The following is a 26410-nucleotide window of genomic DNA, read 5'->3' on the forward strand; positions in this document are numbered from 1 at the left end:
GGGTACATTGCATTGGAAGAAATATATATATATATATATATATATATATATTATTTATTATGCAAAAAAACGAATTCTCGAGCGGATTTTGCCCAACATTGGAATAATTTGTTTATGATGCTGTCTTGATACATTTCTTTGGATCAATTGCAATCTATATCTACGATATTAACTTCTAAAATTAACGTTTAGTATTTAAACAGTTAGTTGCAAAAAAACAAACAAAATTAATTAACAAATAGTTGAAGCAACAATTTTATGGTGAATACAAATGGCGATTTGCACACATGTTGGTCATTGATTGATCGTCTTTTCCAAAAATTTCATAAACATCCATCGCTATTTGTAATAATAAAGAGCAATTTTTGAAAACTGATTTTTCCGCGTTTGACCTTTATTTTACAGTTAACAAATTGGTGAAATATGACTTTAAGTACCTTAAATTGTAGGTAATTTAATTGCCTACAACATAAAATTACTAATATTCCGATAGGTCGTCTAGATTTTCATGGGCAGTTACAAAACTGAAAAAAAAATTAAATTTGCCACCTATTTGCTATTTTCCAACTCAGCATCACTTCTTTTGAGTTACTCTTTTGATATTATCATTCTACATACCTTTCCTCGTCATAAAGTGCAAAAAAAGGTCTACTAATAATTTTTTCACGTTCAGACTCTAATTTGACTGGAGTTTTCAGCTTTTATAATCTAATTAGGCCAACACAGAGAACATTAGAATTTAAAAAAAAAATCAATATGAAAAAAAATATATTTTACTAAAAAATTGTATCTTGATTATGAGAAAAAAAAAAAATTGCAAATATACAGGGTGTCGCGCTTAAATATGATACAAGCCTGTAGCTTTTGTTTTTTGACCAATTTCAAAATTTTTTTTTTTTAGAATGTAGGATAAAAAAACTATCTAACTGCAATGCTGCTTTTATTAATGCAATTCACTGCCAATTAGGACGCGTTTTTTTTGACGTCAAAACAGTTGTTTGGTATTAGCGATTTTTTTTCCAAAAAAACTGATTACGTATTTAAAATGTCTTATCGCCAAGTTTCATAAAATTCCATACATCTTCAGACGAGCACTAGGTGGCCGTGTATTGCATTAATAAAAAACTGCAAAAAATAAAAAAGTTATAGGCTTGTATTACATTTCACATTATGGAGTGCTCGCCTGAAGATGTATCGATTTTGATGAAACTTGGTGGTAAGACGTTTTAAAGGATGCTGAAAGAGAATACGTAATCTGTTTTTTGGAAAAAAAATCGCCAATACCAATCAGCTGTTTTTATGTCAAGAAAACACGTCCTAATTGGCCTTGAATTGCATTAATTCCTAAATAAAAATTTTTGAAATCGGCCAAAAAGTAAAGAAGTTACAGGCTTGTATCATATTTAAGCGCGACACCCTGTATGTGCTACTCTTTTCAAGATCTCAGAGTTAGCAACTCATATTATAATTTTTTACTTTTATAAGTATCTTTTTTAGTTTATTCAAAATTTCTGTTTATTCTATTTGCTTGAAAAAATAAAATAAATAAATAAATCGTCGATTTTTGCGAGATGCCTGAAGTGTATTTGAAGTTTAGAAAAAAATCGAGACAAATTATAAAAATGTCAAAACAATTTTTGTACGTTGGGAGCATTTTGAAGGTGTTTTAACCGTTTTCTGTTATCAGGGCCTGTTTCAGTCTATTACTATCATAAGAATTGAAGAATTCTAAATTATCGTTAAAATCTGTGACGAGTTAGACATTCAAATGTGTTAATATAAAAATTTCATAGGCGGATCCGTGCCACAAAGCTCAGAAGCTCCACCTACAAACTTATTTTCATCGGTGCATCGCGAAACTGAATTTCGAAAGGGTAGGATTATTTTCTAATGTTATTTTAACGTGTTTATTGAAGTTTCTTCATGAAAAATTATATGTTTACTAGCTAGATCCCTTTTGAAACTTTGTTTAGAAGATATTTCAAAAAATCAAACTGGATTCAAATTGCGAATGGGACAAAATATCGTGGCAATTCAAACCGAGCATTCATAAATGTTTACAAGCCACATAACCAGTAATTTTATTTCCATAATGTTGGCCATTAAATTTCGGATAGACATGTTTGTCGAAGTGACTTCACACATGATTCGTCAAGATCTTATAATCTAGGTAGTAACGAAATAACAAACATACCAAATCTTTCAGAAGACTGACTCTGGTGGGTGGTTGGAACAAACCCAACAATACAGCAAGTCGCTGGGCTTTCTCCAAAGGAGACTTATCAGTTTCAATGAATCTATCAAACTCTGGATGCGCAGAAGGCAATGGAATACCTAGAGTCGCGATTAATACTCTACAAGCCATTCTGCAAAATTGAAAAAAATTTTGTTAACATACAAGCAAAGAAAAATAATAAATACCTTTGCAATTCCTCTGGCGTGATGTTCTTCTTCATTTCCTTCGACAACTGGAAAAGTTTAAATAAAGCAGCAGCGTGGAAAAGGTAATTACCCGCTTTCCAGAACACCATGGCCAATTTTTGGTAATAATTGGCCATAGTTTTCGGTACGGGCATTTTCTTCGAAAGGTTCATCAAGTTGTGTATGTCTTCGATCGCTTTATAGGCTTCCTGAAATTATAATACAAAATACATTAAACTATACGCTCATAAAGTCGTGTAAGTTTATTTACCTGCCACAATTCCATTTGTATGGCGAAATCGAGCTGGTGAAGTCTCGTTTCCAGATTAAGTTGTTGAGTTTCTGGTTTCGACATGGACACATTGGCGACTTGAGCTGGAAGCTTGCAAATATCCTCGAGATGTTTACGGAGCTTATCGCACAGTTTTCTAAATTCCGTTTTTCTGTTGTATTTCAGACAAAACTGGAAAGCCATCCTAGCTATATCATGATAAAGGTTTTCGACGTGGGCGTTGGTCCTGAGTAATTCCAAGCATTGGCAGTAAGACTCCCACAAGAACTTCACCCAAGGGGTGAGGATGGTACGGTCAGAACGATCCTGAGCATCTTCCCCAGACACAGCGCTGTGTAAAATACAGTTAATACAGTACGATTTCATTAATTTTGTTTTTACCTTAAAAGTATGCTTTCTGGGGTGGCCAAATTATCAAGATCGTCTATGTCTATGACAGCTTGTGCAGACTGTTCCCTTGCATTTTCCGTCTTCTCTTCGGCCATACGAAGATATCCTCGGATAACATTCTCCAAGGATCCTACATTGACCGACTGAAACATATTCCTGTACTGGAACAGACCTTCTTTCGCAATGTGGGACTTTTTCAGTTCCACACAAAGATCCAGATATTTGAACATAATCGGTTCCAGCACCGATTCTGACCAATTGTAAGCCCATTTTTTATTGCGAAATACTTCCTGCAAGGTATCTAGAGCTCTTGCTGGTTTTCCAACTTCGATAAATTCTGTAAAAAGGAATAATTGATAACATACAATCGACCATATGTACGTGTACAAGCATCTTACCATTTGCACGCTTTAAAGCGTTTTCAGGTCTTTGCCCGTATCGAGCCATTAGTAAATCTGATCACTATCACTTTTTCTTCACATTTAACTTAGCACAGCGTTATTTTACACTTTTTAGCGCAGATTATTCGTAGAAATTTATACCAATTTCTACAAATATACCTGCAATATGGCTGCCGGAAGCTTAAAAATCGCGTTTGTCAGGTCAGACCACAGAACACATTGTGAACCGCTCCCGCTGAACCCAAATTCGAAATTACGATTTCTGCTGGAATCACTGAACAATGAATGAGGAGAAAAAAACTAAAAAGGATAAGAATAAATGAGAAAAGACGTGGATCCGTTAATTAGCTTTGCTCGCTCGGTTCAGTGAAACGTACTAAATATATTTGTTAAAAGTTAAAAAGGAGTTGGCCAAGATCAGGGAGTTGGCAACCTGCTTGGGAAATAAGTGAACAAACAGAAAATATAGTACTATACTTAGTACTATATTTTTCTATGGTGAACAAACCTAGTGAAGAATGAACACACTGGGGGCTTTCGTTTTGACAAAAATAGTACCTATTAGCAACTAATATCAGTTCAGAGTAACTCTAAATTACTTTTAGCTACACTTATTATGAAACGCACACTGTGATTCAAATACTTTTAGCTGTAGGTGGTCTATGGCTGCAACTTTGTGATCATGATTTGAGAACTAGACACTAAATTGTTTGACTTTAAATATACGACGATGCAATTGGCTGCTATTTGATAGGGAATATTGTGGTATTACTATTGGTCTGTTTAAAAATTCTAATCTCTTATTGGTTCTAAGAAATCCATCACGTTGATAATTATGAGAGCATATATGTACTACATGGAGGGAACACGCTTACGGCGACAGTGTAGACGAGTTACAGAGTGAGAGAGATAGTTAGTGTATCAACTTTCTCGCGCAGGCAAGTGACTGCATATGTTCGAAGATTGATGTAGTTCGCTTCTTTAAGAATCTTATGTTAAATTTGTTTGTCAGTAGCATGTTTTATGTTAGTTTATCTTTCTTTCACTTAAATTGGGTTTGGGTTCGTTTAGATCAAAGGTTAAATATACATTTTAATAAAAATTTTCATTACGATTTTTTATTTGCACTTCTACGATCTTTCTTATTTTTTTCTTCAACCGTCCACGTTTTTTCCTTTTTTACTACTTCCTTAATAAGACATAATTATTCATTTAGAAAATTTGTTATTTTTTATTGTCCTCTTACAGACCCAAAAAAAGAAATAAATAGGTACTACGAACTGTAAGTATATGCAAAAGAGATTTATTAAAATATAAATACATATCATAAATCGATAAAGGCAATTATACAGAAGCAGTTTCAGTCAGATCGTGTTTTTGTTTAACGAATCGAAGTAGTCGAAAAACCGATGAAGGCGTAACACCGGGTATTCTGCTAGCCGCCGCTATCTGCAAAAAAAAATACTTCACGGTTAGGGCAAACGTGAACACCCAACAAAAACAACTTACCGTCTGCGGCTGCACTGCCAAAAGCTTTTCCCTCTCTTCGAAACTGAGATTTAGAGAATCAGAATTGTAATCCAAGTCTTTAGGTATAATTAGCGCTTCGTCTCTTCGGACCTCTCGGACTTCCTCAACCTGTTCCGCGGCAGCCGATTCGTACAACGCTTCGATGTGGAGCCTGTTCTCCAACGAAGAGTCGTAAGTTAATGGGAGCAATTCCGGCGCAGCCTGCGCCAGCATAGTTATCGTGATTTTTTCATTTTTTATATCGACCATGTCGAAGGCGCTGAAAGGGAATTATTTGTAGGATAAAAAAAAAATTCAAATCAAAATTACAAAATAAAACATACGAAAATTACGAAAAAAATTAATAATAAATAATTTAACTATTACATTTGCGAGAAATGAACAAACCTCTTTTGTAAATTACTTCTGGAAGGCAAAATTCCAATTTGATTCCTCCACTGGCTGACGCTCTTGCTGACACTTTTTAATAAAGCGACGCCATCTCTAATTTTCTGCTCGACCTCTACGGTTTTATTGTAACGTGCTTTCGAAACGCAACCAACGGCGTAACCTTTAGGCGTCAGTCTTTGATCGGCGTTATCTGGCCTCAGCGTTAACCTGAACTCTGCCCGACTCGTGAACATCCTGTACGGCTCAGTGGTCCCTGCTGTCGTCAGGTCGTCTATCATTACGCCGATGTAGCCCTCCGTTCGGCTTAATATTAGCGGCGGGGTATTTAAAGCCTGAAACGAATGGATTTCAAGCATGTTTTGGACCAGAACTTATTTTAGAGTAGAGAATGGACAAAATTAACGTCAACCATAATGTAAGAGCTCGTATCTAATACCTAGTGACGTCGCTATCAATGGTTTAGTCGATTGTTAATTGTAAATAACATAAGTCAGACATACGTTGTTGGTATAATAATAATAATTAGAGCGACGTTTAAAAAATTTTTGAAAAATATTTATCCAATTACTACAATTTAGTCAACTGTACAGTATAGTCAATGGCATGTAAAAAGGTTTACTCACAAAAAACAAACGGTATTTAACGAGGTAATGTGTAATAACAGTTATTTTATATTGTCTGAAATTATCTATTGGCTTTTAGCCAGCAGAGTAGTTGTTTCCCATATTATTAGTTAAAAAGTTCATTTAGTTGTCATTCTCCCATAGTACCTACAAATTAGTAGGTTGCTCTCTGCCAATAGATGCAAAGCCATGTTTTACGGCAGTAGGCATTGAGTAACAGTGACAGTTCAGACATATAACTTATAGGTTATATCTCACCCACACTGAAAAAATTCAGTTCTTCACCTCCCTTTAAACACAGTGTGTATCAGTTTTATTTTTCTTAATAACTATCTGCAATAACTATGAAATAAAACATATTTTATTTCTATTCAATATCACTGTATTTTTAAAATAATGGGACGCTATTTTCCAAAAGATGCCGTTACCAGAATTGCATGTGTCTAAGATGGTAACGCAGCTATAAAAAAGTGGTATAAGCAAGCTCGATATCCAGTGTGTTATTTCACCAAAATGTAGACTACTTTTTTCATAGTGTTAAAAGAGTATTTACGGGGAATTTCCATGCACTATTTTATTAAAAAAAAATCTGGAATACATAATTTTCGTTGACTTACAGCGACGAGGCAGAGATTGGTTTTGAGTTTAGAATTTAGACCCTTCAAAAATTATTATTTTGATGTTGAAGATAAAGAACGTTCTGGCACACCAAAACGGTTTGAAGATGAAGAAATAGAGAGATTACTTCATAAAGACTCACGTCAGACACCAGCTGAAGTTGCAGAATCATTAGGAGTTGATCACGCAATAGTTTGAAAAGATTCGGAAGCATTATGATTCAGAAGCAAGGAAGAAAGGTTTTTTTTGCATGGTATTGAGACTGGCATTGAAAAGTGGATATGCTACGATAATCTTAAGAAAATGGTGGGATAAGTCCGGACATACGTCAATAACCTACTTGGAAATGCTTAAATGGGAAGTTCTACCCCACCCGCCATATTCACCACATTGTCCCTTCCGATTATTACTTGTTCCGATCGATGGCACATGGCCCGGATGAGCAGCATTTCTATTTCTATGAAGATGCCAAAGAATGGGTCGACTTTTGCATAATTGTGCTATTCTTTCGGCGTGCAATTGAAATGCTGCCAGAAAGATGGGAAAGTAATACTGTCAGTAACATGTGTCTTACTAATTTTTATAAATAAAGCATTAATTGTCACGATAAAACAGCAAGTACTTATTCAACATCCCGTTAGATAAATATGACATAACTATCACCAGTGAAGTGATGTCACATACGAAGTGTTGGAGCTTTAACATCTAGGTGGTATAGTCTTTCCGATCTCAATTGAAGACCAAAGAACTAGGCAGTATGTACCAGGTTCGGTCGCTACGCAACAACTTGACATTCAAATATTTGAAAAACTTGTTCCCGTATTTATTTAGCCATACAGGTCTAGTCGAACTAAACATAGTGGTGGTAGAAATGTATATACCCACCCAGTTGAAAAGTGTGCGCGTGGGCAAACGGCGCACGAACACAGCCGCACTGGGCGACTGGACCATAAATTTCAGTTGTTGACAAATTGCCTAGCAGTGCAGTGCAGCAATGTAGGATTTGGTATGATTCAGGTAATTTTGGAGACCTTTTGAACGGATCAAAATGAAATACCGCCAGACAATATTGAATTAGTGGAATCAGTAGTTGATGAAACAGATTTGAAACATTTTAAATATTTTCGTGTTATTAAACAAGATGTTATGGACCATTGCGTAAAGAGGAAGCGAAAAAAAATTTTAAAATATCGATGATATGACGAGAGACGTAATTCGGCGGACAATTTATAATTTATATAAAAAACATAAAGTACCAACTTTAGAGGTGATTAACGATAAATTGCGTTGTTGCCGAGCAGAAATATATTTTAATGAAAATGTAAATGTTTTTTGATAAGTCTAACCAAAATTTATCATCAATATAATAAAATTGTTTGAGGAGATAAATAATAAACATATATCGTTGGCCAAATGAACAAATAATAATTATTTTTTACCTTTAGCAGAAAAACTTTATAAAATTTTATTGCTAGGCATTTTTGTACATGTTCAACCGACTTCGGAAAGACTATAACAGCGAAATTTGATTAACGGATAAAAATATTGTAACGTTTACCTTCGCAGCTGCATTTATCCCGGCTATAATACCCTGCGAGGCGGCCTCTTCATACCCGGTCGTGCCGTTGATCTGTCCCGCTAAGAACAACCCTTCGACTCGTTTAACTTCCAAACTGGGCTGCAACTCCCTCGGGTCGACGAAATCGTATTCGACGCCATAACCGGGCCTCGTCAACTCCGCCTTCTCCAACCCAGGCATCATCCGAATGAGTTGCCATTGAAATTCTTCCGGTAAAGTACAAGACAGGCCGTTGGGGTAGATTATGTCGCTGTGCAAACCTTCCGGTTCTAGCCAGACTTGGTGCGTTCTACCGGGGAAACGTAGGACTTTAGATTCTATGCTAGGGCAGTATCTCGGGCCGGTGATCTCCTCCATAACGTGTCTATTCACTTGCAAGTTGTCTTTGACGATTTTTTCTATTCCTAGTGAGGTCTTTGTTAAGTAGCAGTCCAGCTGGTCCTTAGGCTGTAAACGAGTATTAAACAGATATTTAAGGCAATTTGGTGTAAAACGTCATTCTTTATAGGTGTAATGTGGCTTGATGAGAAGAAACTTTTTGTGTTTTACTATAAATACAACAATATAAAACTTACGTATTATACATATTTAGCAATATTATTATTAAAGAGTTAATTCATCAACTCTTATTGTAATGCTGAAAAAATCTAGTAGACACTTATGGTTTTACAAGTTTCGAAAAATTACATTCACTCAACTCACATTCTATTAGTTTGTGAAAAAGTATACCTACATACATTTATCCAAACCCTTTCGTTCATGAATGAAAACGGAAGAGGCGGCATATCCCCTTTTTGAACGGAACAAACGGAATAATCTATGGTTTCTGCCTTCAGACGCGGCGGAGTACCAGTCTTCAGTCTCCCCATTTTCAAGTTTAGCGATTCCAGGGTATTGGCCAAACCTAAAATTTATATCGTTAATCATGAAATATCTAAAATTTCGCATTATTACGACAGTTACCTATCGACGGTTCGTCTCCAATTCGTCCGGCGGGATAAACCTCCAAGCCGATATTTATCTGGCCCTTTAAGAACGTCCCTGTAGCTATTACCACGCTCTTTGCTCTTATCTTTGTACCATCATCTGAAACACATCTCGATTAATATGCGGCCAACGTGGTAAATTAATCGTCATACTTAAAATTATTCCGCCACAAGTAACACAACTCTGATGGTTTGCGTTTGTAGTGGGGTTTTCTACAATTAAGTCTTCTACAGGCGCTACCAACACATCCAAATTAGGTGTGTCTTCAAACAGTTCTTTTTGTATATGTTTCTTGTAGAGATCCCTGTCTATTTGGGCACGGTAACCCCAAACCGCAGGTCCTTTTCTGGTGTTTAAAACCTGAATACAAATTATTCCTGTTTTAAGTTACAATAGTATCATTTATATATGAACATTCGTTCGATTTCCAAGTTGTAAAAATAAAAATAACAGTTTTCAACAGGTCTATGTACGACAATAAACAAAAGATGTCAGGAGTTATTTTTAAATTTTTGAATAATGAAAACAAAACTAAAATTCTTGGCAGGTAAAAATAAACGAGCTAAAAATATTAAGAGTAGTTATGAACAAGCTTGTAGTGTGCAAAATTTTCTTTCAATGTACGTAAGTAATTAAATAAAACTAAAAGTGACAAACATTCTCTTACTTTGTACTGAATTCCGGACAAGTCGCATATTCTCCCACATACTCCATCCAAAGCATCAATTTCTCTCATCAAATGGCCCTTTCCAATTCCTCCGAAAGATGGGTTGCAAGACATTTCACCTAAAAATGTAATAAGCCTTTTTAATTAAATAAAACTTTTATTATTGTTATTACTGAATACTGACCTACTGTTTCTTTCTTATGGGTTACCAACAAAGTGTGTGCTCCCATTCGAGCAGCCGAAGCACAGGCCTCGCTGCCTGCATGGCCACCTCCAACTATGATAACATCATAATTTTTTTCAGTGGAAAAACATCGAAAAGGGTTGCAGTGAACAGTTTTTAACGGATTTCGTAAAATCCTCAGCATTGTTAAAATAAACAAGATAAATATAGAAAGGTAGATGGTATGCACTCGTATATGTATATTCCACTTAAATTTATTATTTGATACTGCAGTGCCGTAGAACGATATTAACAACGGGATAAGGGACGTAGTGACTAAGGAAAACTTCAATTTATAACTTTAAGGTCGTTGTCTCCAAAACAATCACACAAATCACCACCACTACACACAATCTATTATATATTTTGTGACACACAATTTCAATCACCAACTTAGTGATGGGAGATTTCGAGTGAAAAATCGAGTGGTAGTCGATTATTGAGATCACTCGAGATATCTCGAGATGTTTACTCCCACCACTCGAGTGATTATTACCCTACTGTTGCACCTCAAAATGTTAGTGCATACTGCAAATAGTCACTGATTGCGTAACCTTTTTTTTTAAGAATAAAACGAAAAAGTGGTTAGGTTTTGAAGTGCGTGAGCTTTTTTTTTTTTAGCTACGCTTATATGTAATATATGACTAATACAAACAATAATATTTATGCGCCGCTGGGATGAAAATGACCAATATCTCGTATCTCGAGTGATCGCTCGATTATTAGAAGTACTCGATTACCGATAACTCGATTATCAAAATTGGTCGATTATGCCCATCATACATTTTCACCACTATGGTCAGAGCGTACAATGCAATATGCAATGCTATGGTCACGGCACAACTCCAATCACACACAACATATTATTCTATGTTATGATGGTCTGTGGTTCTAACCTGTAACAAAACATTAATAATATAATAATATTATTTTATTTTGTTCTAAACTAAACGATATAATGATATAATGCATGGGATATATTAATTTTTATATGATCGATTTTCAGTTTCGTTGAAGTCGTCAAAGTAATGCTTATTAAATATTAATATAATGGAAAAGGATAATTATGAAGAAAGTGAAAATAAAACTGGTTTAGATTTCCTTTCAAATAATGTTAATGTTTCCGAGTTAGATGAAGAAACTAATACTAAGCTTCGTGGAGATGCAATTGGGGAGACTTTGTATAGCCAGTCATTTGTGCTGAAGACTTTATTGCAGTTTTCCGATTTGAAATGGGATGAAGATTTGGAGGAAGACTTGTGTTTTTTATGGGACATGACTCTTGAGAAGGATGTATGTAAATACTTATTTGAAATATCATTTCCCACTGTAGCTTGTAGCGCTTTGGAAAAGTACACAGAAAACCGATTTATTGAAATAGTTATAGGAATTTTAGCAAATATTTTATGTGGCGATTGTAAGAAAAGTATATCAGAAGATGAAGTAAACATTGTATTAAGAGAATTAAATACTGACGACCATTTAATTTTAATACAAGTTATTAGGTTCATAATCGCACTGTCTCATATGTATAATGATTTACAGTTTATTTCTAAAGATGTAGTTGATAAATTAATATTTATATTGAATAATTCTACAAGTAACGATTTGCTGACAAAGTCACTTGAAGGTTTGTCTGAAGTGATGAGTGACTTTAAGTTAGATAGGAGTCTCATAAACATAGAAATTATCAAATCAAGTTTAACGGCATACAAATCGGTCGTTGATGATTTAGATGAATTTAGTTTGGACACTAAAGATAAACAGTTATGTTGTAAATATATGTTAGAAACTGTCAGTAATTATTGTGCTTACATTGAAGTGTGTGATACTAATGATTTAATAATAGAATTTAGGAATTGTTCAAATGTATTTGTTAACGAAATTATTAAATTATTAAATTGGTTTAGTCTTGAAGAAAATCTTGTGCCGGTTACCGATGAAATTATATTTTATATGTCTGCTGTAAAATATATATTAGAAACGTTAAATATAAACTATATTTCTGATATATTTTTTCCTCTAACAAAAATTTTATATATTGTCTCCGATTTCAAAGATGAAATTATAGAATTGTTTGATACAGTTGTCGAATTAGAATGTTACCTATGTGTTCATAGTACTCAGGAAGATTTGTACAGAGATTTTAAGCATTTTCCAAAAAATAGAGCTAAAAAAATTTTAGCTATACTGTATGAAAATCAACACAAGTTTAACTTCAGTCTCAATTTGAATTATGTTCAGGATAAATTTAAATAAATAATGTATTATACTGGAAACAAAATATTGTAGTTATGTGTCACAAATTAACTGGTAATATTTTAATCAGAAGCTAATTTTTATCTCTGTTCTAATATTCTAACATTGTATAATTTAATTTAGTAAATTATATAAATTTTAAAATATTTTGTGATAATTATGTAATTGTATATATTTCTGTTTAATTAAAACCTTTTATGTAATATCGGATTTTGTTTTTTAAATTTAAGATTTATTTTAACTTTGATATATATACAGGGTGTTAATGAATAGGTGTTACAAACGGATATGGCATGTAAAAAATCCAAAAATAAGTGCAGTTTACTTAATAAACATATGTCCTAAAGCGGCTCATTTTCAAGATACAGGGCGTTGAAATTTAAAAATAATAAACTATTTTTTCCTGTAGCTCCGGTATTAGTTAATATTTCTCTATCAAACTCAACAGANACCATTTTTAACAAATCGCGTTGCATAATCTCCTGAAGCACGTTGTCAGTAGACTGAAGTTTTGGATAAATTATGGAAATCGGAAATTGACCTTAGAAACTTTATAAATTGATTTACGGATTTTAGTTTTAGTAATTATTATTCCAGAATACATTAAAAATATATTTGTTGTTTTAACAAGTTGAAAGTGTTGGAACACTCCTTTGTGCCCAGAGTAACATTTGGATCCACCTCGTGTATTTTGCTTTCCAAAACAATTCAAGTCCTACGCATGCGCTTCTGTCATTTGCTCTAAGCTGTCAAAACCGACTGGGTCGATTTTTTTAATGGCGGTTTACAAGTGATTGTGGGTAATAAACTAAAATGTGATAAGTCAAACGCATTAAAAAACAGGTGAAAATTATATGTAATTAATGCAATATACTGAAATTGTGTCGAGAGTAGTACACCAAACGCTGTTTCCGATGTGGAAGCAGTTACAGATGGGACTACGAGCATTTTTGCTTATAGCATCAAGAGTTTGGACATGCTTATGTTATACATTGAAAAAACAAACTCGAGCCGTAAGTATTGTCTAAATACATTTTTTTTTAACATTGTTGTTAAAAATTGTATGGAATACGATAGGAAACTTTGTTTTAAAATTGCATTTTTATCAAATGTGTTTTGACAGTAACATTTTACAATAACAAAGCTTGTACTGTAACAATTTTTATTTTTTATGGAGATTAATATAGATATATTAAAGTTTAGATCAAGCAAAAGATGTCTGTTAGCAGTTTTGGCTAATAATATTTTGGCACTAATCCAAAGTTTTGGGGTTATGATGTGATTATTTACATGCTTCAATAAGATTTATTTATTTACAGATTATACAACATCAGTCTGTTAAATATGATTTGTTTCCTCTGTCTCCCTTATCAAGGCATAGGCTAAGTAAGTATACTTCAAAATATGTAGAAATATGTATTTTATTAGTACACAATTAGCTGTATAAAAATTAAAATGAAAATGACTTCTATATATTAGCAATTATTATTTGGACATATACATACAATAAAATCTAATTATACTTTAACATTTTTTATTATACAAGTATTAAGCTTTCTTATATAGATAATAAAGAGCTTTATTATGAATTAAATGTAGATTAGGATATCAATAAAATTTGTTATAAATTAAGATAAAGATGTGACATCAAATATTATCTTTTACATACATTTTGTTTAATCATCGTTAGTATGAAAATCCATGATATTAGTTATGAATTACTTCTATTTTGTTGCCTTATCGGAGTAAATCTTAGATAATACATTACTTTACTTTAATTACAATATCAATATGGATTATTTTAAATATAGGCAATGTTTTCTGTAAAATATTTGTAGAATTTTTTTTTATTTAATGAAGATGCATTTAAACAAACATTTTCAAATACACAGTATGACTATTTATTTACTCATTAAAGTAAATTGTTATACAATAATAGAATTCCTTAAAATTATATTTCCTTTTCATAGCTCTTAATCTACAAATAAAAAAGAAAGCATTTAATTTTTGGACTGACAAAGTGTTGAATGCAAAAGGGAATAGTGTTTATATAAGACAGACATTTGTATTTTGTCTTGTATTTTGTTGTTTTGAGGTGCTATAATTTTCAGGTATAGTGAAACGAAAAGTCCTGGTTCTTGATTTGGACGAGACTTTGATACATTCGCACCATGACGGTGTGGTTAGACAGACGGTTAGGCCGGGAACGCCGCCAGATTTCGTACTTAAGGTTGTTATAGACAGACATCCTGTGAGGTTCTTCGTTCATAAGAGACCCCACGTGGATTTTTTCCTAGATATAGTAAGTATCGGTGACGCATACAGGAACCAGTCACTTTACACGCTAATCAATTTTACAGCGTGGGCGGATTTAAATATTGCCGTTCTGTTTTAGGTTTCCCAGTGGTACGAGCTGGTTGTATTCACGGCCAGCATGGAAATATACGGTGCGGCAGTTGCTGACAAGTTGGACGCCGGAAGGGGAATCCTGCAGAGGCGGTTCTACAGGCAGCATTGTACTCCAGATCTGGGATCGTACACCAAGGATCTGAGTGCCATTTGCAATGATCTCTCCAGCGTATTCATTCTGGATAACAGTCCGGGAGCATATCGAGCCTATCCTGGTGAGTATTTACCGTTAAAGTAAACGCAGACAAATTTAAGGTGCCGTTGAAGCGAATTTAGAATTACCAAAAGCCAAGAAGATGCGACATATTAAGTTATAATATGCCACCCCCTCTGCCGCAGAAGTATCGTACTTCTGCCAATCTTGCCAAATTGAAGTTCAAATGTTTATATCACTCTTCATTTAAACATATCTCATATTGTAAAAACCGACTTGCTACTATTTTCAATCTTACGTTCTGTTGAAAGAAGCAATAAAAATTATATGATGCTATTAAAAAAACTAAATTTATTACCAAGACAATAAAAAAAGAAATTATAAAGTTTATTATTATAGCAAACGAGATCTCTAACAACTTTTGTTGAAAAATTCTTCCTAAAAATTGTACAATTTTCAACAAAACTATTTTTGTTTTGTTTGCAGACAATGCAATACCGATAAAATCGTGGTTCTCGGACCCCACGGACATAGCATTGCTCAATCTACTTCCTGTGCTCGATGCTCTGCGTTTCACGGCGGATGTTAGGTCTGTCCTGTCGAGAAACCTCCACTTGCACAGGCTTTGGTAGAAAGGTGAGTTATTCGATACCTTATTGCTATTCAGCCGTTGTTAATTTCAGCCGTAACAGAAGCGATTTACCCGTTAACAGCGGCTTCTCGAAAATACCGAGAAACGACTCGACAAACGATTTTAAAGTAATCGATCAAGTTGAAAATTGTATTGACAATATCGTTACGCAAGTACAAGAAATTGATTCTTCCACTAAAGAGAGTGGTAAAAAATTCAAATCCCGCATACCTCAAAGAATGTGTAATTAAAGTCGAGAGAAAACTGTAATGATTAAAAAATTTATATAGAAGAAGCCATTTCTTCAAGAAAGTTGGATAGAAATATTGTAATTTTAGATTATTTTGTTTTTATTGTATATTATACTTCCAACAGCTAAGTAATAGAAAATATAAGTGACCCACTTGTATCGTCTTTTTAAAACGAAGGATTTGGTCGTCTGTTCAGTCTCCATTTTTTATCCGTTGATTGTAAATGGAGAGTGCTATTTTCTTATTTTAATTTGTGGTGTATCTTTTAAACAGAGTTGTCCTTAAAAATTGTAAATATGATTGAGCAATAATTTTGTCTATCTTTCTAATTAGAGTAATGGTTCTAAGGTTTTTTGTTTTTTTTTCTTTAGAGATTAGTGCTATTTTTTCATAGTACAAGTTTAACTGTGTTAGTGATCATTCTTAGAGTACCATGTAAATTTGATTGTTTAAATTATTTGTACATAATTTAGCGATAATAAAAGATTTTTCAAAAATTTAATTTCTTTTTGTGGCGTTTTCTCTTTCCTGAAAACCTGAAGAACTCGAATTTATTAAATTGTGCAAAATACTGTTTTGACCAAGTGTTTCGTACAAAATAAAAGGTACCTTTACGATTGTCGTGAGATTTGAATAGAAAGATCGTTTTTTTATTTTTTGAGCAAACGTAAGTGATCCTCAATTTTTTTACACCCCGCATACAAGTTAGTAATTATTTTGTGGTTAGCGGTTACTGCGTTTATAAATAATACCTTAATTGCATACATATAAATTAGATGAGATCACATGATATAAATTCCACAAAATAACAGTTTATTGGAAATAATTAAACATACACAATGCTTAATTTTTTCACGTACCACACTGACACATTTCTAATTTTGTTGGCTTAATATTAATTTATTTATGTTTTTTTTTTATTAACGCTACGATTATAAAAACCAATTTGTTTTTAAACTTATAGCAAAGGACTCGCAGTACGGTTCAAATTATTTCAAATGCCCTTTTATTTTTCAAAAATATAGTCTATATAATATCAGAACGGATTAAATTATGAAAGTATCTTCTATAGACTCGTTTTGTACAGGGCGTTTTTATATTTACAAATAATTTTCCCCCCCACGTCTCAAATTTAATAAATTGGTTTTTAAAATATACAGGGTGTTTCACAAAGAACCAACACAGCAAGAACCCAAAATATGGTGATTTAATGCTTACCTTTATACAGTAATACCCTGAACTTGCGATAGGTGGGACCGAGCGATAACCGTGTATGTCGAATTCGCGTAAGTCGTAGTACGGACTATAATTGGAAGACTGAAAAAAAAACAAATTTGAGAGAAAAATGTGTAATAAAATCTTAAATTAATACAAAAAATTATATTATGAACTGCAAAACCGTAAACTGAAGTTATTTTTATACAGAAGGCTTTATAAGATCTAACAAAGTCGTCTGACGTATCTAAGATTTTTTCTTCTCACGCAAAATTTCTTCGTAGCACGCTAATAATTTTCTTATTCCCTGTTTTGTAGCAGAAATGCGCTCTTCATTGGAGTCTATGTTTTCCAAAATTTGTAACCCTTTTCCAATTAGATTGAGGCCTTCCGTCAAGATTCCCACCGTCATGTGATCTTCTAATTGAACTGGGTCTAAAAAATCAGGTTCTTCAATGTCTTGCTCTTGCTCACGCATTTCTATGAGTTCATCAATTGTCAGTTCTTGATTGTGTGAATCCAGCAGTTCTTGAACGTCATCACTATCCACTTCTAAATTCTAAATCCAAAAGAATCAGTTTTACTTTGTTTGGATGACAGAGTAAAGTCTGTTAAGTTTCCATAGATACAACGAACACACAATATAAATATGCACTGTAACACTGTGTAACACAAAATAATAATTTCTAGTTATACGTCGAATTCGTGCGAAACATCACATCATAAACTGAACACGTGTGCACGGAGTGGGAAAGCGAGAATAAACATGAATAACTAATAATACATATTGTAGCTGTTATTTCAATTAATCGAAAATCCAAAAGTTGGCTATGAATTTAAAAATCAAACTTGATGATTGGGGTTTATTCTTCGTCAAAAATTGAAGTCTACTGTAGTTGTTGATTGGTTCTAATGAACGTGCATTTATCTGTAATGCGACACCGCAATTCTGCTCAATACGAAACTGGCGAGAAATACACATTCTTTTAACGTTTCCCAAACAAAGAAGTCATATTTGTTGAGGTCTGGTGATCGTGCAGGCCAAACTTGTGGCCAATTATTTCCTCTTCCAATCCATTCATTTGGATACTGGTGGTTTAAAAAGTCTCTAACAATGTTACTAAAATGAGGGGGTGCTCAACCACACATAAATCGATGTTCCAGTCTGAGTTGCAGTGGCACCTCGTCAAACAGATCTGGGAGAGTGTTTTGGAGGAATTCTGAATAAGTTTCACCATTTAGTCGATTCTGTAAAATAACTGGACCAATTAAATACCAATCAATAACACCGATCCAAACATTTATTTTAAACTTGCATTAAAAATGTCGAAGAGTTACTGAATGAGGGTTTACATCGGAATACTCATAATAGTTATGTAAATTTGTAATACGTCATCAGTAAAGAGAATTTTCTTTTGAAAATTAATGCCTCGATGTAAAATAAATTGACAGAAATTCACTCGTTTAACCAAATCATTCGGTAACAATTCTTGCACTTTTTGGATATGATATGGGTGCAGCAGATTACCTCTGATCACTCGATGCACAGAAGTTTGCGATATACTAGTTTGTCGAGATAGAATTCTAGTACTAATATGTGGATCATCTTCAATTGTATTCAAAATAAGTTCCTCGTCTTGTGACCTGATTGCAATAGCACGTTCTCGAGTGTTACTGAAAAATTTACCTGTTTCTCGAGGGACCATCTTTCAACATTGGAAAATGTTTCTTTATGGGGGATTATTAGTTCTTCTTCTCGTCTGTAGTTTCCTTCACAGAAACCTAACACTAATAGCATGTCAACTTGTTCACTCAATGAAGACTTCCCGGCCATTTTCAAAACACTTAGCAAACAATTAAAATTAAATGACTTTTTTCCTGATCGGCAAGTTTGACGTTTAAATTTATACCCAAATTTTGAACTTTTGATAATTTTAAATAACACAGCTACAATATCTATTATTAGTTATTTGTGTTTTTGTTGAAAACGATAAAAGGTTTTTGAAAACTAGCAAGAGTAAGAAAAGTTTTAGATTTAAATTCCTTATAAATTAAAGTTTAAATTTTTTAAGTCCACCAAAGAGTTAAAAAATTCATTTTAACTACTACTTACTGCCAATTAATGCTCTTGGTACGTACATTCACACCGTGTGCCAAAGAGTGACCTTAGAAATCACTTGTTTTTTCATAATTTGCAGAGAACTAAAGAAAATAGATAAAAATATGTTTTTGGTCTCAAATTACTCTTTGTAAAAAATTAAGATGAGCATAGCTTTTTGTTTCTTGAACATTTTCAAAAATCGCCCCTATATAGGGGTTGAAAAGACGCCCAAAATGAAGAATTGAATATTACCAATAAATATAAAAACTATTAGCATGTGAATTTTTCTATGGAATGATTCTAGATACACAGAAAGATTTATTCTCATTGAAATAAGCATGTTGAATTAGAACATCCACCCTTAAGCGCGCTCAGGGGGTGGAATCATCCCCAAAAATAGAAAATATCAGAAATAATTGTAAAAATTCCAAAAAAAAATTAAAATAATTCACATGCTAATAGTTTTTATATCAATTGGCAATATTCAAATTCTTCATTTTTGTCATTTTTTCAAACCCTAAGTAGGGGTGATTTTTAAAATTTTCAAAATACTAAAAGCTATGCTCATTTCAGTTTTTTACAAGTAATTTGCGACCAAAAACATTGTATATTTTTTAATTCTCTGCGAATTGTGAAAAAACGGGCGAAAATCACAGGTTTTTTTGGTCACTCTTTGGTTTTTCTAATTTCAAGTATAACTAAGATATTGATTTTTTTTCAAATTTGAAACCCCACTTTCAAGGCCTATAATTTCTCATGGGTGCAGCTTAGTATAAAGATAAGTTGCGTTAAATCACCATATTTTGGGTTCCCCTGAATTCCCGTGATCTGTGTAGGTTCTTATGCGAAACACCCTGTATTTTAAACAATCCATTATCATAAATTGACTAAAAATGAAGTTTTCCATGAAAATTAACACATTTGAATTTTAATTATCACATGTATAAGAAAATTAACAACTAGCACTATATCAAGTTTTGTTTATATGTTGCGCCACAATTTTCAAACATTTTTTTGTCACTTGAACTCTGATAATTTTCTGAGAGTTGCTAGAATACAAAATCAAAGTGAAAAGCGATACAATTTTTTTATTTAACTGTGGCGCAACGTATATTCACGAATCTAGTCACGAAATAAACTAGTAATCGTCTCGTTAAATACAGGTTGTCAGATGTAGTGATCTTGGATGTCTTTCTTAATGTTCCATCTTCCAATCGTCTACAAGAAGTATTTGTTACTAAATTGTTTGCGATGTACGTATTTTAACTATTTTCTGTTTTATTCCGTTAAGGTTCTACTTTTGTTTGCATATTGGAAATGTAAGAGTTGCACTTCAAAAAAGACTTATTCACTGTTGTGTTCACCATTTAATTTATTTTCGTATTATTTATTTTGCGTTTATTGGCTAGTTTTGTTATCGTTTTGTTGAGCGGTAGGGTGAGGAACAATTGTATACTAAATTGGTTGTACGAGTGTAAATAAAAATTCTCATTTAATTTGAAAAGTAACATCACACCTAGATTCAAAATATAGTTTACGAGACGTAAAACTTCGATTTGTACCTGCTTGAATTTTTGCTATTTTGAAGTGTATTACTCTAATTAAAATGTACACGATTTTATAAAACCAAAGATGTAGATTAACATTCTCTTGGAAGATTTCTGTAGGTGTGCTTTGAATGAGACAAAGACATATTTTTGTACCGTTATTAGCTGATGATTGAACAAGAATTTTTATTTGAATAATATATTTTTGTTTTATTGAGAAGATATTTATCAACTTTAAGCTCTGTGCAGTTTTTATGTATTACGTATATTTTAATCCAATGTGGTTTTATTATATTTATATTTTATGCGAGGGTACCGTTGATAATTTTCAAAGGTCTCCCAGGTCTGATGTTAAATGATTCACCCTGTATAAAACATTTTATTATTTAACTTTCCTCCTATAATCGCAAAATTTAAATAAGTGGCAAGGTTATTTTAAATTTTTTTATTTACTTGTTTCAAATTTATATCTCATTAGTTTCCTAATAATGTTTGTTCCTTAAAAATTTGAAATAGGTAATAAATTCGAGGAAGCGTTTGCGGGAAATACGTGAGTCACATTTTTGTTTCGACTTGCCAGTTTTATTTTTAAACAGCAGAGCTTTCGACCTGTTATGATGTATAATATTTATTGACTGTAAAGTCGTGTTAATTGAACATGTAGTAAATGTTTTAGAGTAGGTTATTTTGTAATTGTAGGTTGTTAAAAATTTTCTGCATCAGAAAATTTTTAGTTTTCATTTTTAATGTACCCAACGGTAGTTATTTTTTAACTATTAGTGGATATATTAAAAATATAATAACACGTTGCATGTGTACATAAGTTGTAGTATAAATTTGTTAGGAAAATACGATAAGTAACGGTTTCTATTTTTAGTTGTACTTAAAATCGCATTATGCAGGTACAAATTATGCCATTTGTTCATCCTGTTTGTACTTGCCAAAATAGCACAAAATCATAAACATTTTTTTTTCTGTAAATATTTGTACAAAATGTAAACATGTCAACATTTTTAGAAAACGTGAGCTTTGTTCTCACACAAAAACTGTATAGAAAAGTAGTGATTATTATTTATTTTTAATATTTTGGCAAAATCTTTATAGGAAATTTGTTACACATTTATTCATAACTTTTTTTTTTTTGTTTAAATAGAACAAGTTTTTAACCTGTTTTAAATGTAATTAAACATCATTATTGTAGAGATACAAGTTATATCAACTGTTAGTTCTTTTTAAACTACTCTGTACATAAGAACTTGTAGAATATTTTTCATTAAATTATTACCATACTCTGGTATTTATGGAAAATAAGATAACTTGGAACAAGAAGTACCTAATAATGACTTTTACAGTGAAATTGTAAATTATATTAGAATAAAATTTAACTAGAAACATGTTTTTTAGTTACCCTTTTTATTTATTTTATTTAAAAAAAAATATTGGTTAATATTTTGGGGATCGTGTACTATTACTTCTAAAATCTCTGACCCCCACTTAAAGTTACACCCTGTATAAAAATTTCAAATCAGCTACTAGAATAATTTACCAATGCTAGTCGTTTTAGAATCCAGAAATACTTATAGGGTTGTTTCACATATTTTTTTCTTATTTATTTGAATTCTGCGTTTCAAAATTAATATAGCTTTTTTCAAAATTTTGTTTTTACTAATATTAACTGAGATATACAACTTTGAAATATGAACATTTTCCGTCCTTTTGTTGTTGTGACGTCAACTATGTCGCATGCGCATTACGCTTTAAATTTAAGTTGGTATAACACGTTAAGTTGGCTATTCTGACATTGCTAAAACAGTCAATTTTCTGTTTCTGTCATTTTTAGCATTTATTTACTTATTTACTGTTGTGTTGGTGACCGGTGGTGTTTTTGTGCGTTATATTTGCTTATTATAATTTTAATTAACATGAAAAATTACAATATACTTATCAGTTATTACTGCTACACTCACTATACAATAATAAATAACACAGATCTATTAGGTTTGTATAATAACCTCAAATTATAAACTATCAAAACAAAACCGTCATGAATCATGTCAAATTGTCAAAATTGTCAAATCGTTTCCTGTGTATTGTTTATGATTACGCAGCGAGAGAATAATTTTNTGTGACGTCAACTATGTCGCATGCGCATTACGCTTTAAATTTAAGTTGGTATAACACGTTAAGTTGGCTATTCTGACATTGCTAAAACAGTCAATTTTCTGTTTCTGTCATTTTTAGCATTTATTTACTTATTTACTGTTGTGTTGGTGACCGGTGGTGTTTTTGTGCGTTATATTTGCTTATTATAATTTTAATTAACATGAAAAATTACAATATACTTATCAGTTATTACTGCTACACTCACTATACAATAATAAATAACACAGATCTATTAGGTTTGTATAATAACCTCAAATTATAAACTATCAAAACAAAACCGTCATGAATCATGTCAAAATTGCCAAATCGTTTTCTGTGTATTGTTTATGTCTCGATTGCGCAGCGAGAGAATAATTTTAGATAGGACAAAAAATGTTTAAATTTTATTTTTGTGATCCATATTTTCTGAAAAGTAAGATGATGAAAGTAAATATATAAACTTTTACTACTGAAAAATAATAGCAAATTCAATTTTTGGAACCTAAGGTAATGACCCTATTTTGAAATATTCATAACTTACAAATAAAACTGGAAATATGTTAATATCGGCAAATAATAAGTACACAGGGAGCAAGTAGCGAAAGGTCGTCGTTTTTCTGGATATCGAGCAGCAAATTCTCTACATGTTCTTGAAACTATTTTGTGACATTGTCCATAAATAGCAATTTAAAAATAATCTTCATTATATAGTATAATTTAAATGATCCCCAGGCATTTTTATTTAAATTTTCGGCAAAAACTATTACAGACACAACAATAATTTGACAACTAACTCGACAAATGTCAAGTTATTTCAATTGTTTTTGGAATCTTTCTGGTCGTGGCCAATTTGATAACAGGTCCGATACGAGAAAAACTGTCCAAATAGAAAATTGCAAATATCTTTAAAACTAGTAACGGCAACCCTAACAATGCTTATATGGCTTGAACCGAAATTTCAATCTGCAGACGACAGAGTAAAATACAGGGTGTTCCATTTAAGTTAACGTTATGGCTGTTTGAAGTTATCGAAATGTAACAGCAAAAATGAAGCACCTAGTATTAAATGTTTTAATTTGTTGGTATACCATGATTTAGTGTTGCCTATGCCCTTTAAAGGTATCAAAAATCCACTCGATACCACACTCCTGAAAAGAGTTACTAGCAACTCCGCTGACCTTTACGTCTGTCAAAAATTAATATTTCAAAATCTATAACTTCTAGATATAGGGAACATTTAATAAAGTGACCCTCAAATTTCACGTAGAATCCGAAATTGCAATAATATATAGGGTGTCCTATTTAAAATAGGAAAGTTAACGTCGACTTCCCTTATAAAACAGAAGTGCTATAAAATTGTAAATATTTTAGTCATATTGGCCCTCACGCCTTTGCTAGGTTGCCAAATTTTCAGATTTATCGGATCAGTACCTTCCGAGATATCGATAGCGGCGATTCCCGGTGGGACACCCAGTATACACAAATACACAAAAAAGGAATCAACTCGACAAACAAGATACAAATGCAATAAAAAGGTTAAAATATACAAAATCTGAATAATAATATAAAACAAATATATTTGCCAATTTGATACAAATATGTAAAACAATAAAAAGTAAATTTATCATCAAATCCCAATCTAAACCTCATTTAAAATACATTTCCTGACAACAATAAGTAACAGAAAATACGCACAAAATTCCAGGTAAATAAAATATACTTCTCTTAGCAATCGAGTCGATCTTTGTCGATATCCTCCTTGTGACTTTTCTTACTATGGCAAGACTCCGAATCACAATCCCTTGATGAATATCTGGAAAACGGAATTATTAGATTACATATTATCGGAACGAATTGCAAGTGTTTACATTACATCACATAAAATGTTTTAATAATGGTCTTCGAGTGTTCTGGAAAAGAGAAATAATTTTGAGCTTCTGCACTATAACAAAGATGTGTTTCTATTCACCAACTTTATTGTATAAATATGCTCTAAAATTCCCAAAATACAATTTAGAAAATTCCTGATCGATGCACATAGAATAATAAAGTATATATTTACATGATTTCTAAACTAGATTCACTAGTTTTCATCCCGTGCTCTGGCTCTGAAGAACCTGAACCAGATCCAACCTCTAAAAGGTCTTCCTTTCTCTCTTCTCCGTCACCGTCATGATCGTCATTGCCGTCGAGACCTACGCTGGACATTTGCCAAGCTGGTATCGAAGGGGGAACTACAGGGCTATTTGCTACTGATGGAAATTGTTTCCTAAAATGTCACATTTAAGTATTTTAACACTGTTAATTAATGCTAAGTCAGAGGTCAAGGTGCATCAACGCATATCTTTTTGGATATTACACATGTAAACATCGACTGGCTTAAGCCAATAACTTACCTCCCTAAGAGAAGCCCCTTGACACTAGTAATTTCAGATTTTAATTCTACTAATTGTCTAGTTGTATTATTTTCTGAACTTTGGCTTAATTTATCGACTTCTACTTTTACACTTTTCAGATCATCTTTTAGTTCTGCAATAGACGATTTCATATTTTTGTTCATCTCCTGCACACTCTCCTCTACTGTTTTTTTCTTTTTCCCAAATAAAAATGGAGCTACATATTGCTAAAAATAAATAAAATATTATTTTACATTTTAAGTACTAAAATCTATGTGCTTGTGGAATCACATCAATATTTTGAAAGTTTTATATAGACAAAGTAAAGTCATCAATGTACGTAAACTATAAACTTACCTGATAAAATTTATGAATAACGTAAGCGACAATACTAAAAATTGCAATATTGTGCACTATTTCTCTTATTCTATCGAAAAAACTTAATTGTGCCACACCGTGTGATCTATAATTGGTAACTGTACTAGATAATGGAGGTAATGATGGTGTAACACCATTTTGTTGTTCATGATGAGCATAAGCGCCCGATTTTTCACAAGCTATTTGAATTTCCTGATCAGTCAAGCCTTTACGTTGCAAAAATGTTTGTTTTTGAGCCAAAGGAGTATTTTTAACATTTGGATTTTCTAGAAATTTTATTGCAGTTTCAATCTGTGAAAAAAATTATAAGTAATCTTTTAAATGTTTAATGAAAATTATCATACCATATCATCTCGAACTGGAATGTCCTCTTGAGGTACATTAACAGAAGTATTTGCAGCCATAGTGAATATTAATAAATGTAGATTTAATATTTTTTACAGAGAAAATGTTATCAAAGCCAAATTGAAGATCATATATCTTTCATATTTAACCTCACTCATTAAAATAATTGAGTTAGTGGTATGGAAAAATAATCCTAAATAAATATAGAAAAAGAGCCACACGTTCACTGGAGACGTTAAATAAATAGAAAAATTAGTGAAATAGTTAATAGTAGTAATAATCTATAATAATTAAAATGGAAAAATATCACAACCCCTGACATGAACTGTCATTCTCTCCAAGATTATGGAAGAACTACTCTTCGTCTTCTTCTTTAGAAGGCATCTTATACACAGATTATGCAGTTGGTCCGGTTGGTCGTGCTTAACGTCGGCTCCATATATACAGGGTAAGAAAGTACC

General features: G+C 32.4%; 5 protein-coding genes across 10 annotated transcripts in view; 2 read left to right on the top strand and 3 right to left on the bottom strand.

The window, feature by feature from the left end:
- LOC108914568 (eukaryotic translation initiation factor 3 subunit A) overlaps positions 1 to 3703 on the bottom strand; it is a 24424-nt gene extending 20721 nt beyond the window's left edge. Inside the window, exons 1-5 of the mRNA XM_023456027.1 lie at positions 3502 to 3703; positions 3095 to 3440; positions 2693 to 3044; positions 2422 to 2630; positions 2195 to 2366 (exon numbers count right to left, since the gene is read on the bottom strand). Coding sequence (XP_023311795.1) covers positions 2195 to 2366; positions 2422 to 2630; positions 2693 to 3044; positions 3095 to 3440; positions 3502 to 3550 — 1128 coding nt within the window. The 5' untranslated portion in view covers positions 3551 to 3703. The remainder of the gene's footprint in view (positions 1 to 2194; positions 2367 to 2421; positions 2631 to 2692; positions 3045 to 3094; positions 3441 to 3501) is intronic.
- A 1082-nt stretch (positions 3704 to 4785) lies between these two features.
- Positions 4786 to 10494, bottom strand: LOC108914562 (protein MTO1 homolog, mitochondrial). Its single transcript, XM_018720393.1, has 9 exons — positions 10083 to 10494; positions 9899 to 10017; positions 9384 to 9591; positions 9208 to 9330; positions 8982 to 9148; positions 8224 to 8691; positions 5422 to 5756; positions 5014 to 5293; positions 4786 to 4953 (listed from the first exon to the last, which is right to left on the bottom strand). The coding sequence occupies exons 1-9, from the start codon at positions 10264 to 10266 to the stop codon at positions 4849 to 4851; spliced, it is 1989 nt and encodes a 662-aa protein (XP_018575909.1). The 5' UTR covers positions 10267 to 10494; the 3' UTR covers positions 4786 to 4848.
- Positions 10495 to 10990: 496 nt separating this feature from the next.
- Positions 10991 to 12463, top strand: LOC108914567. Its single transcript, XM_018720400.1, has one exon. The coding sequence runs from the start codon at positions 11172 to 11174 to the stop codon at positions 12378 to 12380; it is 1209 nt and encodes a 402-aa protein (XP_018575916.1). The 5' UTR covers positions 10991 to 11171; the 3' UTR covers positions 12381 to 12463.
- Positions 12464 to 13118: 655 nt separating this feature from the next.
- LOC108914569 (CTD nuclear envelope phosphatase 1) lies at positions 13119 to 22074 on the top strand. 4 transcript variants are annotated; one of them, XM_018720405.1, is made up of 6 exons: positions 13119 to 13393; positions 13700 to 13766; positions 14492 to 14682; positions 14776 to 15004; positions 15430 to 15579; positions 20305 to 22074. In XM_018720405.1, exons 1-5 carry the CDS (start codon positions 13244 to 13246, stop codon positions 15573 to 15575), a joined length of 783 nt encoding a protein of 260 aa, XP_018575921.1. In that variant the 5' UTR covers positions 13119 to 13243; the 3' UTR covers positions 15576 to 15579; positions 20305 to 22074. The 4 variants fall into 4 exon arrangements, with proteins under 4 accessions (XP_018575921.1, XP_018575918.1, XP_018575919.1 ...); XM_018720402.1 differs by lacking the exon at positions 20305 to 22074 and adding an exon at positions 15627 to 16320 and having other exon boundaries at positions 15430 to 15571; XM_018720403.1 differs by lacking the exon at positions 20305 to 22074 and adding an exon at positions 15627 to 16320 and having other exon boundaries at positions 14498 to 14682; positions 15430 to 15571.
- Positions 22075 to 24387: 2313 nt separating this feature from the next.
- LOC108914563 (peroxisomal membrane protein PEX14) lies at positions 24388 to 26307 on the bottom strand. Of its 3 annotated transcripts, none has more exons than XM_018720394.1 (5): positions 25949 to 26305; positions 25584 to 25895; positions 25227 to 25453; positions 24893 to 25099; positions 24388 to 24643 (listed from the first exon to the last, which is right to left on the bottom strand). In XM_018720394.1, the coding sequence occupies exons 1-5, from the start codon at positions 26006 to 26008 to the stop codon at positions 24556 to 24558; spliced, it is 894 nt and encodes a 297-aa protein (XP_018575910.1). In that variant the 5' UTR covers positions 26009 to 26305; the 3' UTR covers positions 24388 to 24555. The 3 variants fall into 3 exon arrangements, with proteins under 3 accessions (XP_018575910.1, XP_018575911.1, XP_018575912.1); XM_018720395.1 differs by lacking the exon at positions 24388 to 24643 and adding an exon at positions 24678 to 24740 and having other exon boundaries at positions 25949 to 26307; XM_018720396.1 differs by lacking the exon at positions 24388 to 24643 and having other exon boundaries at positions 24889 to 25099; positions 25949 to 26307.
- Between the last annotated feature and the right edge of the window lie 103 nt (positions 26308 to 26410).

This window comes from Anoplophora glabripennis, unplaced genomic scaffold, assembly GCF_000390285.2.
Source record: "Anoplophora glabripennis isolate ALB-LARVAE unplaced genomic scaffold, Agla_2.0 scaffold1108, whole genome shotgun sequence".
In the NCBI taxonomy this organism is placed as follows: domain Eukaryota; kingdom Metazoa; phylum Arthropoda; class Insecta; order Coleoptera; family Cerambycidae; genus Anoplophora; species Anoplophora glabripennis.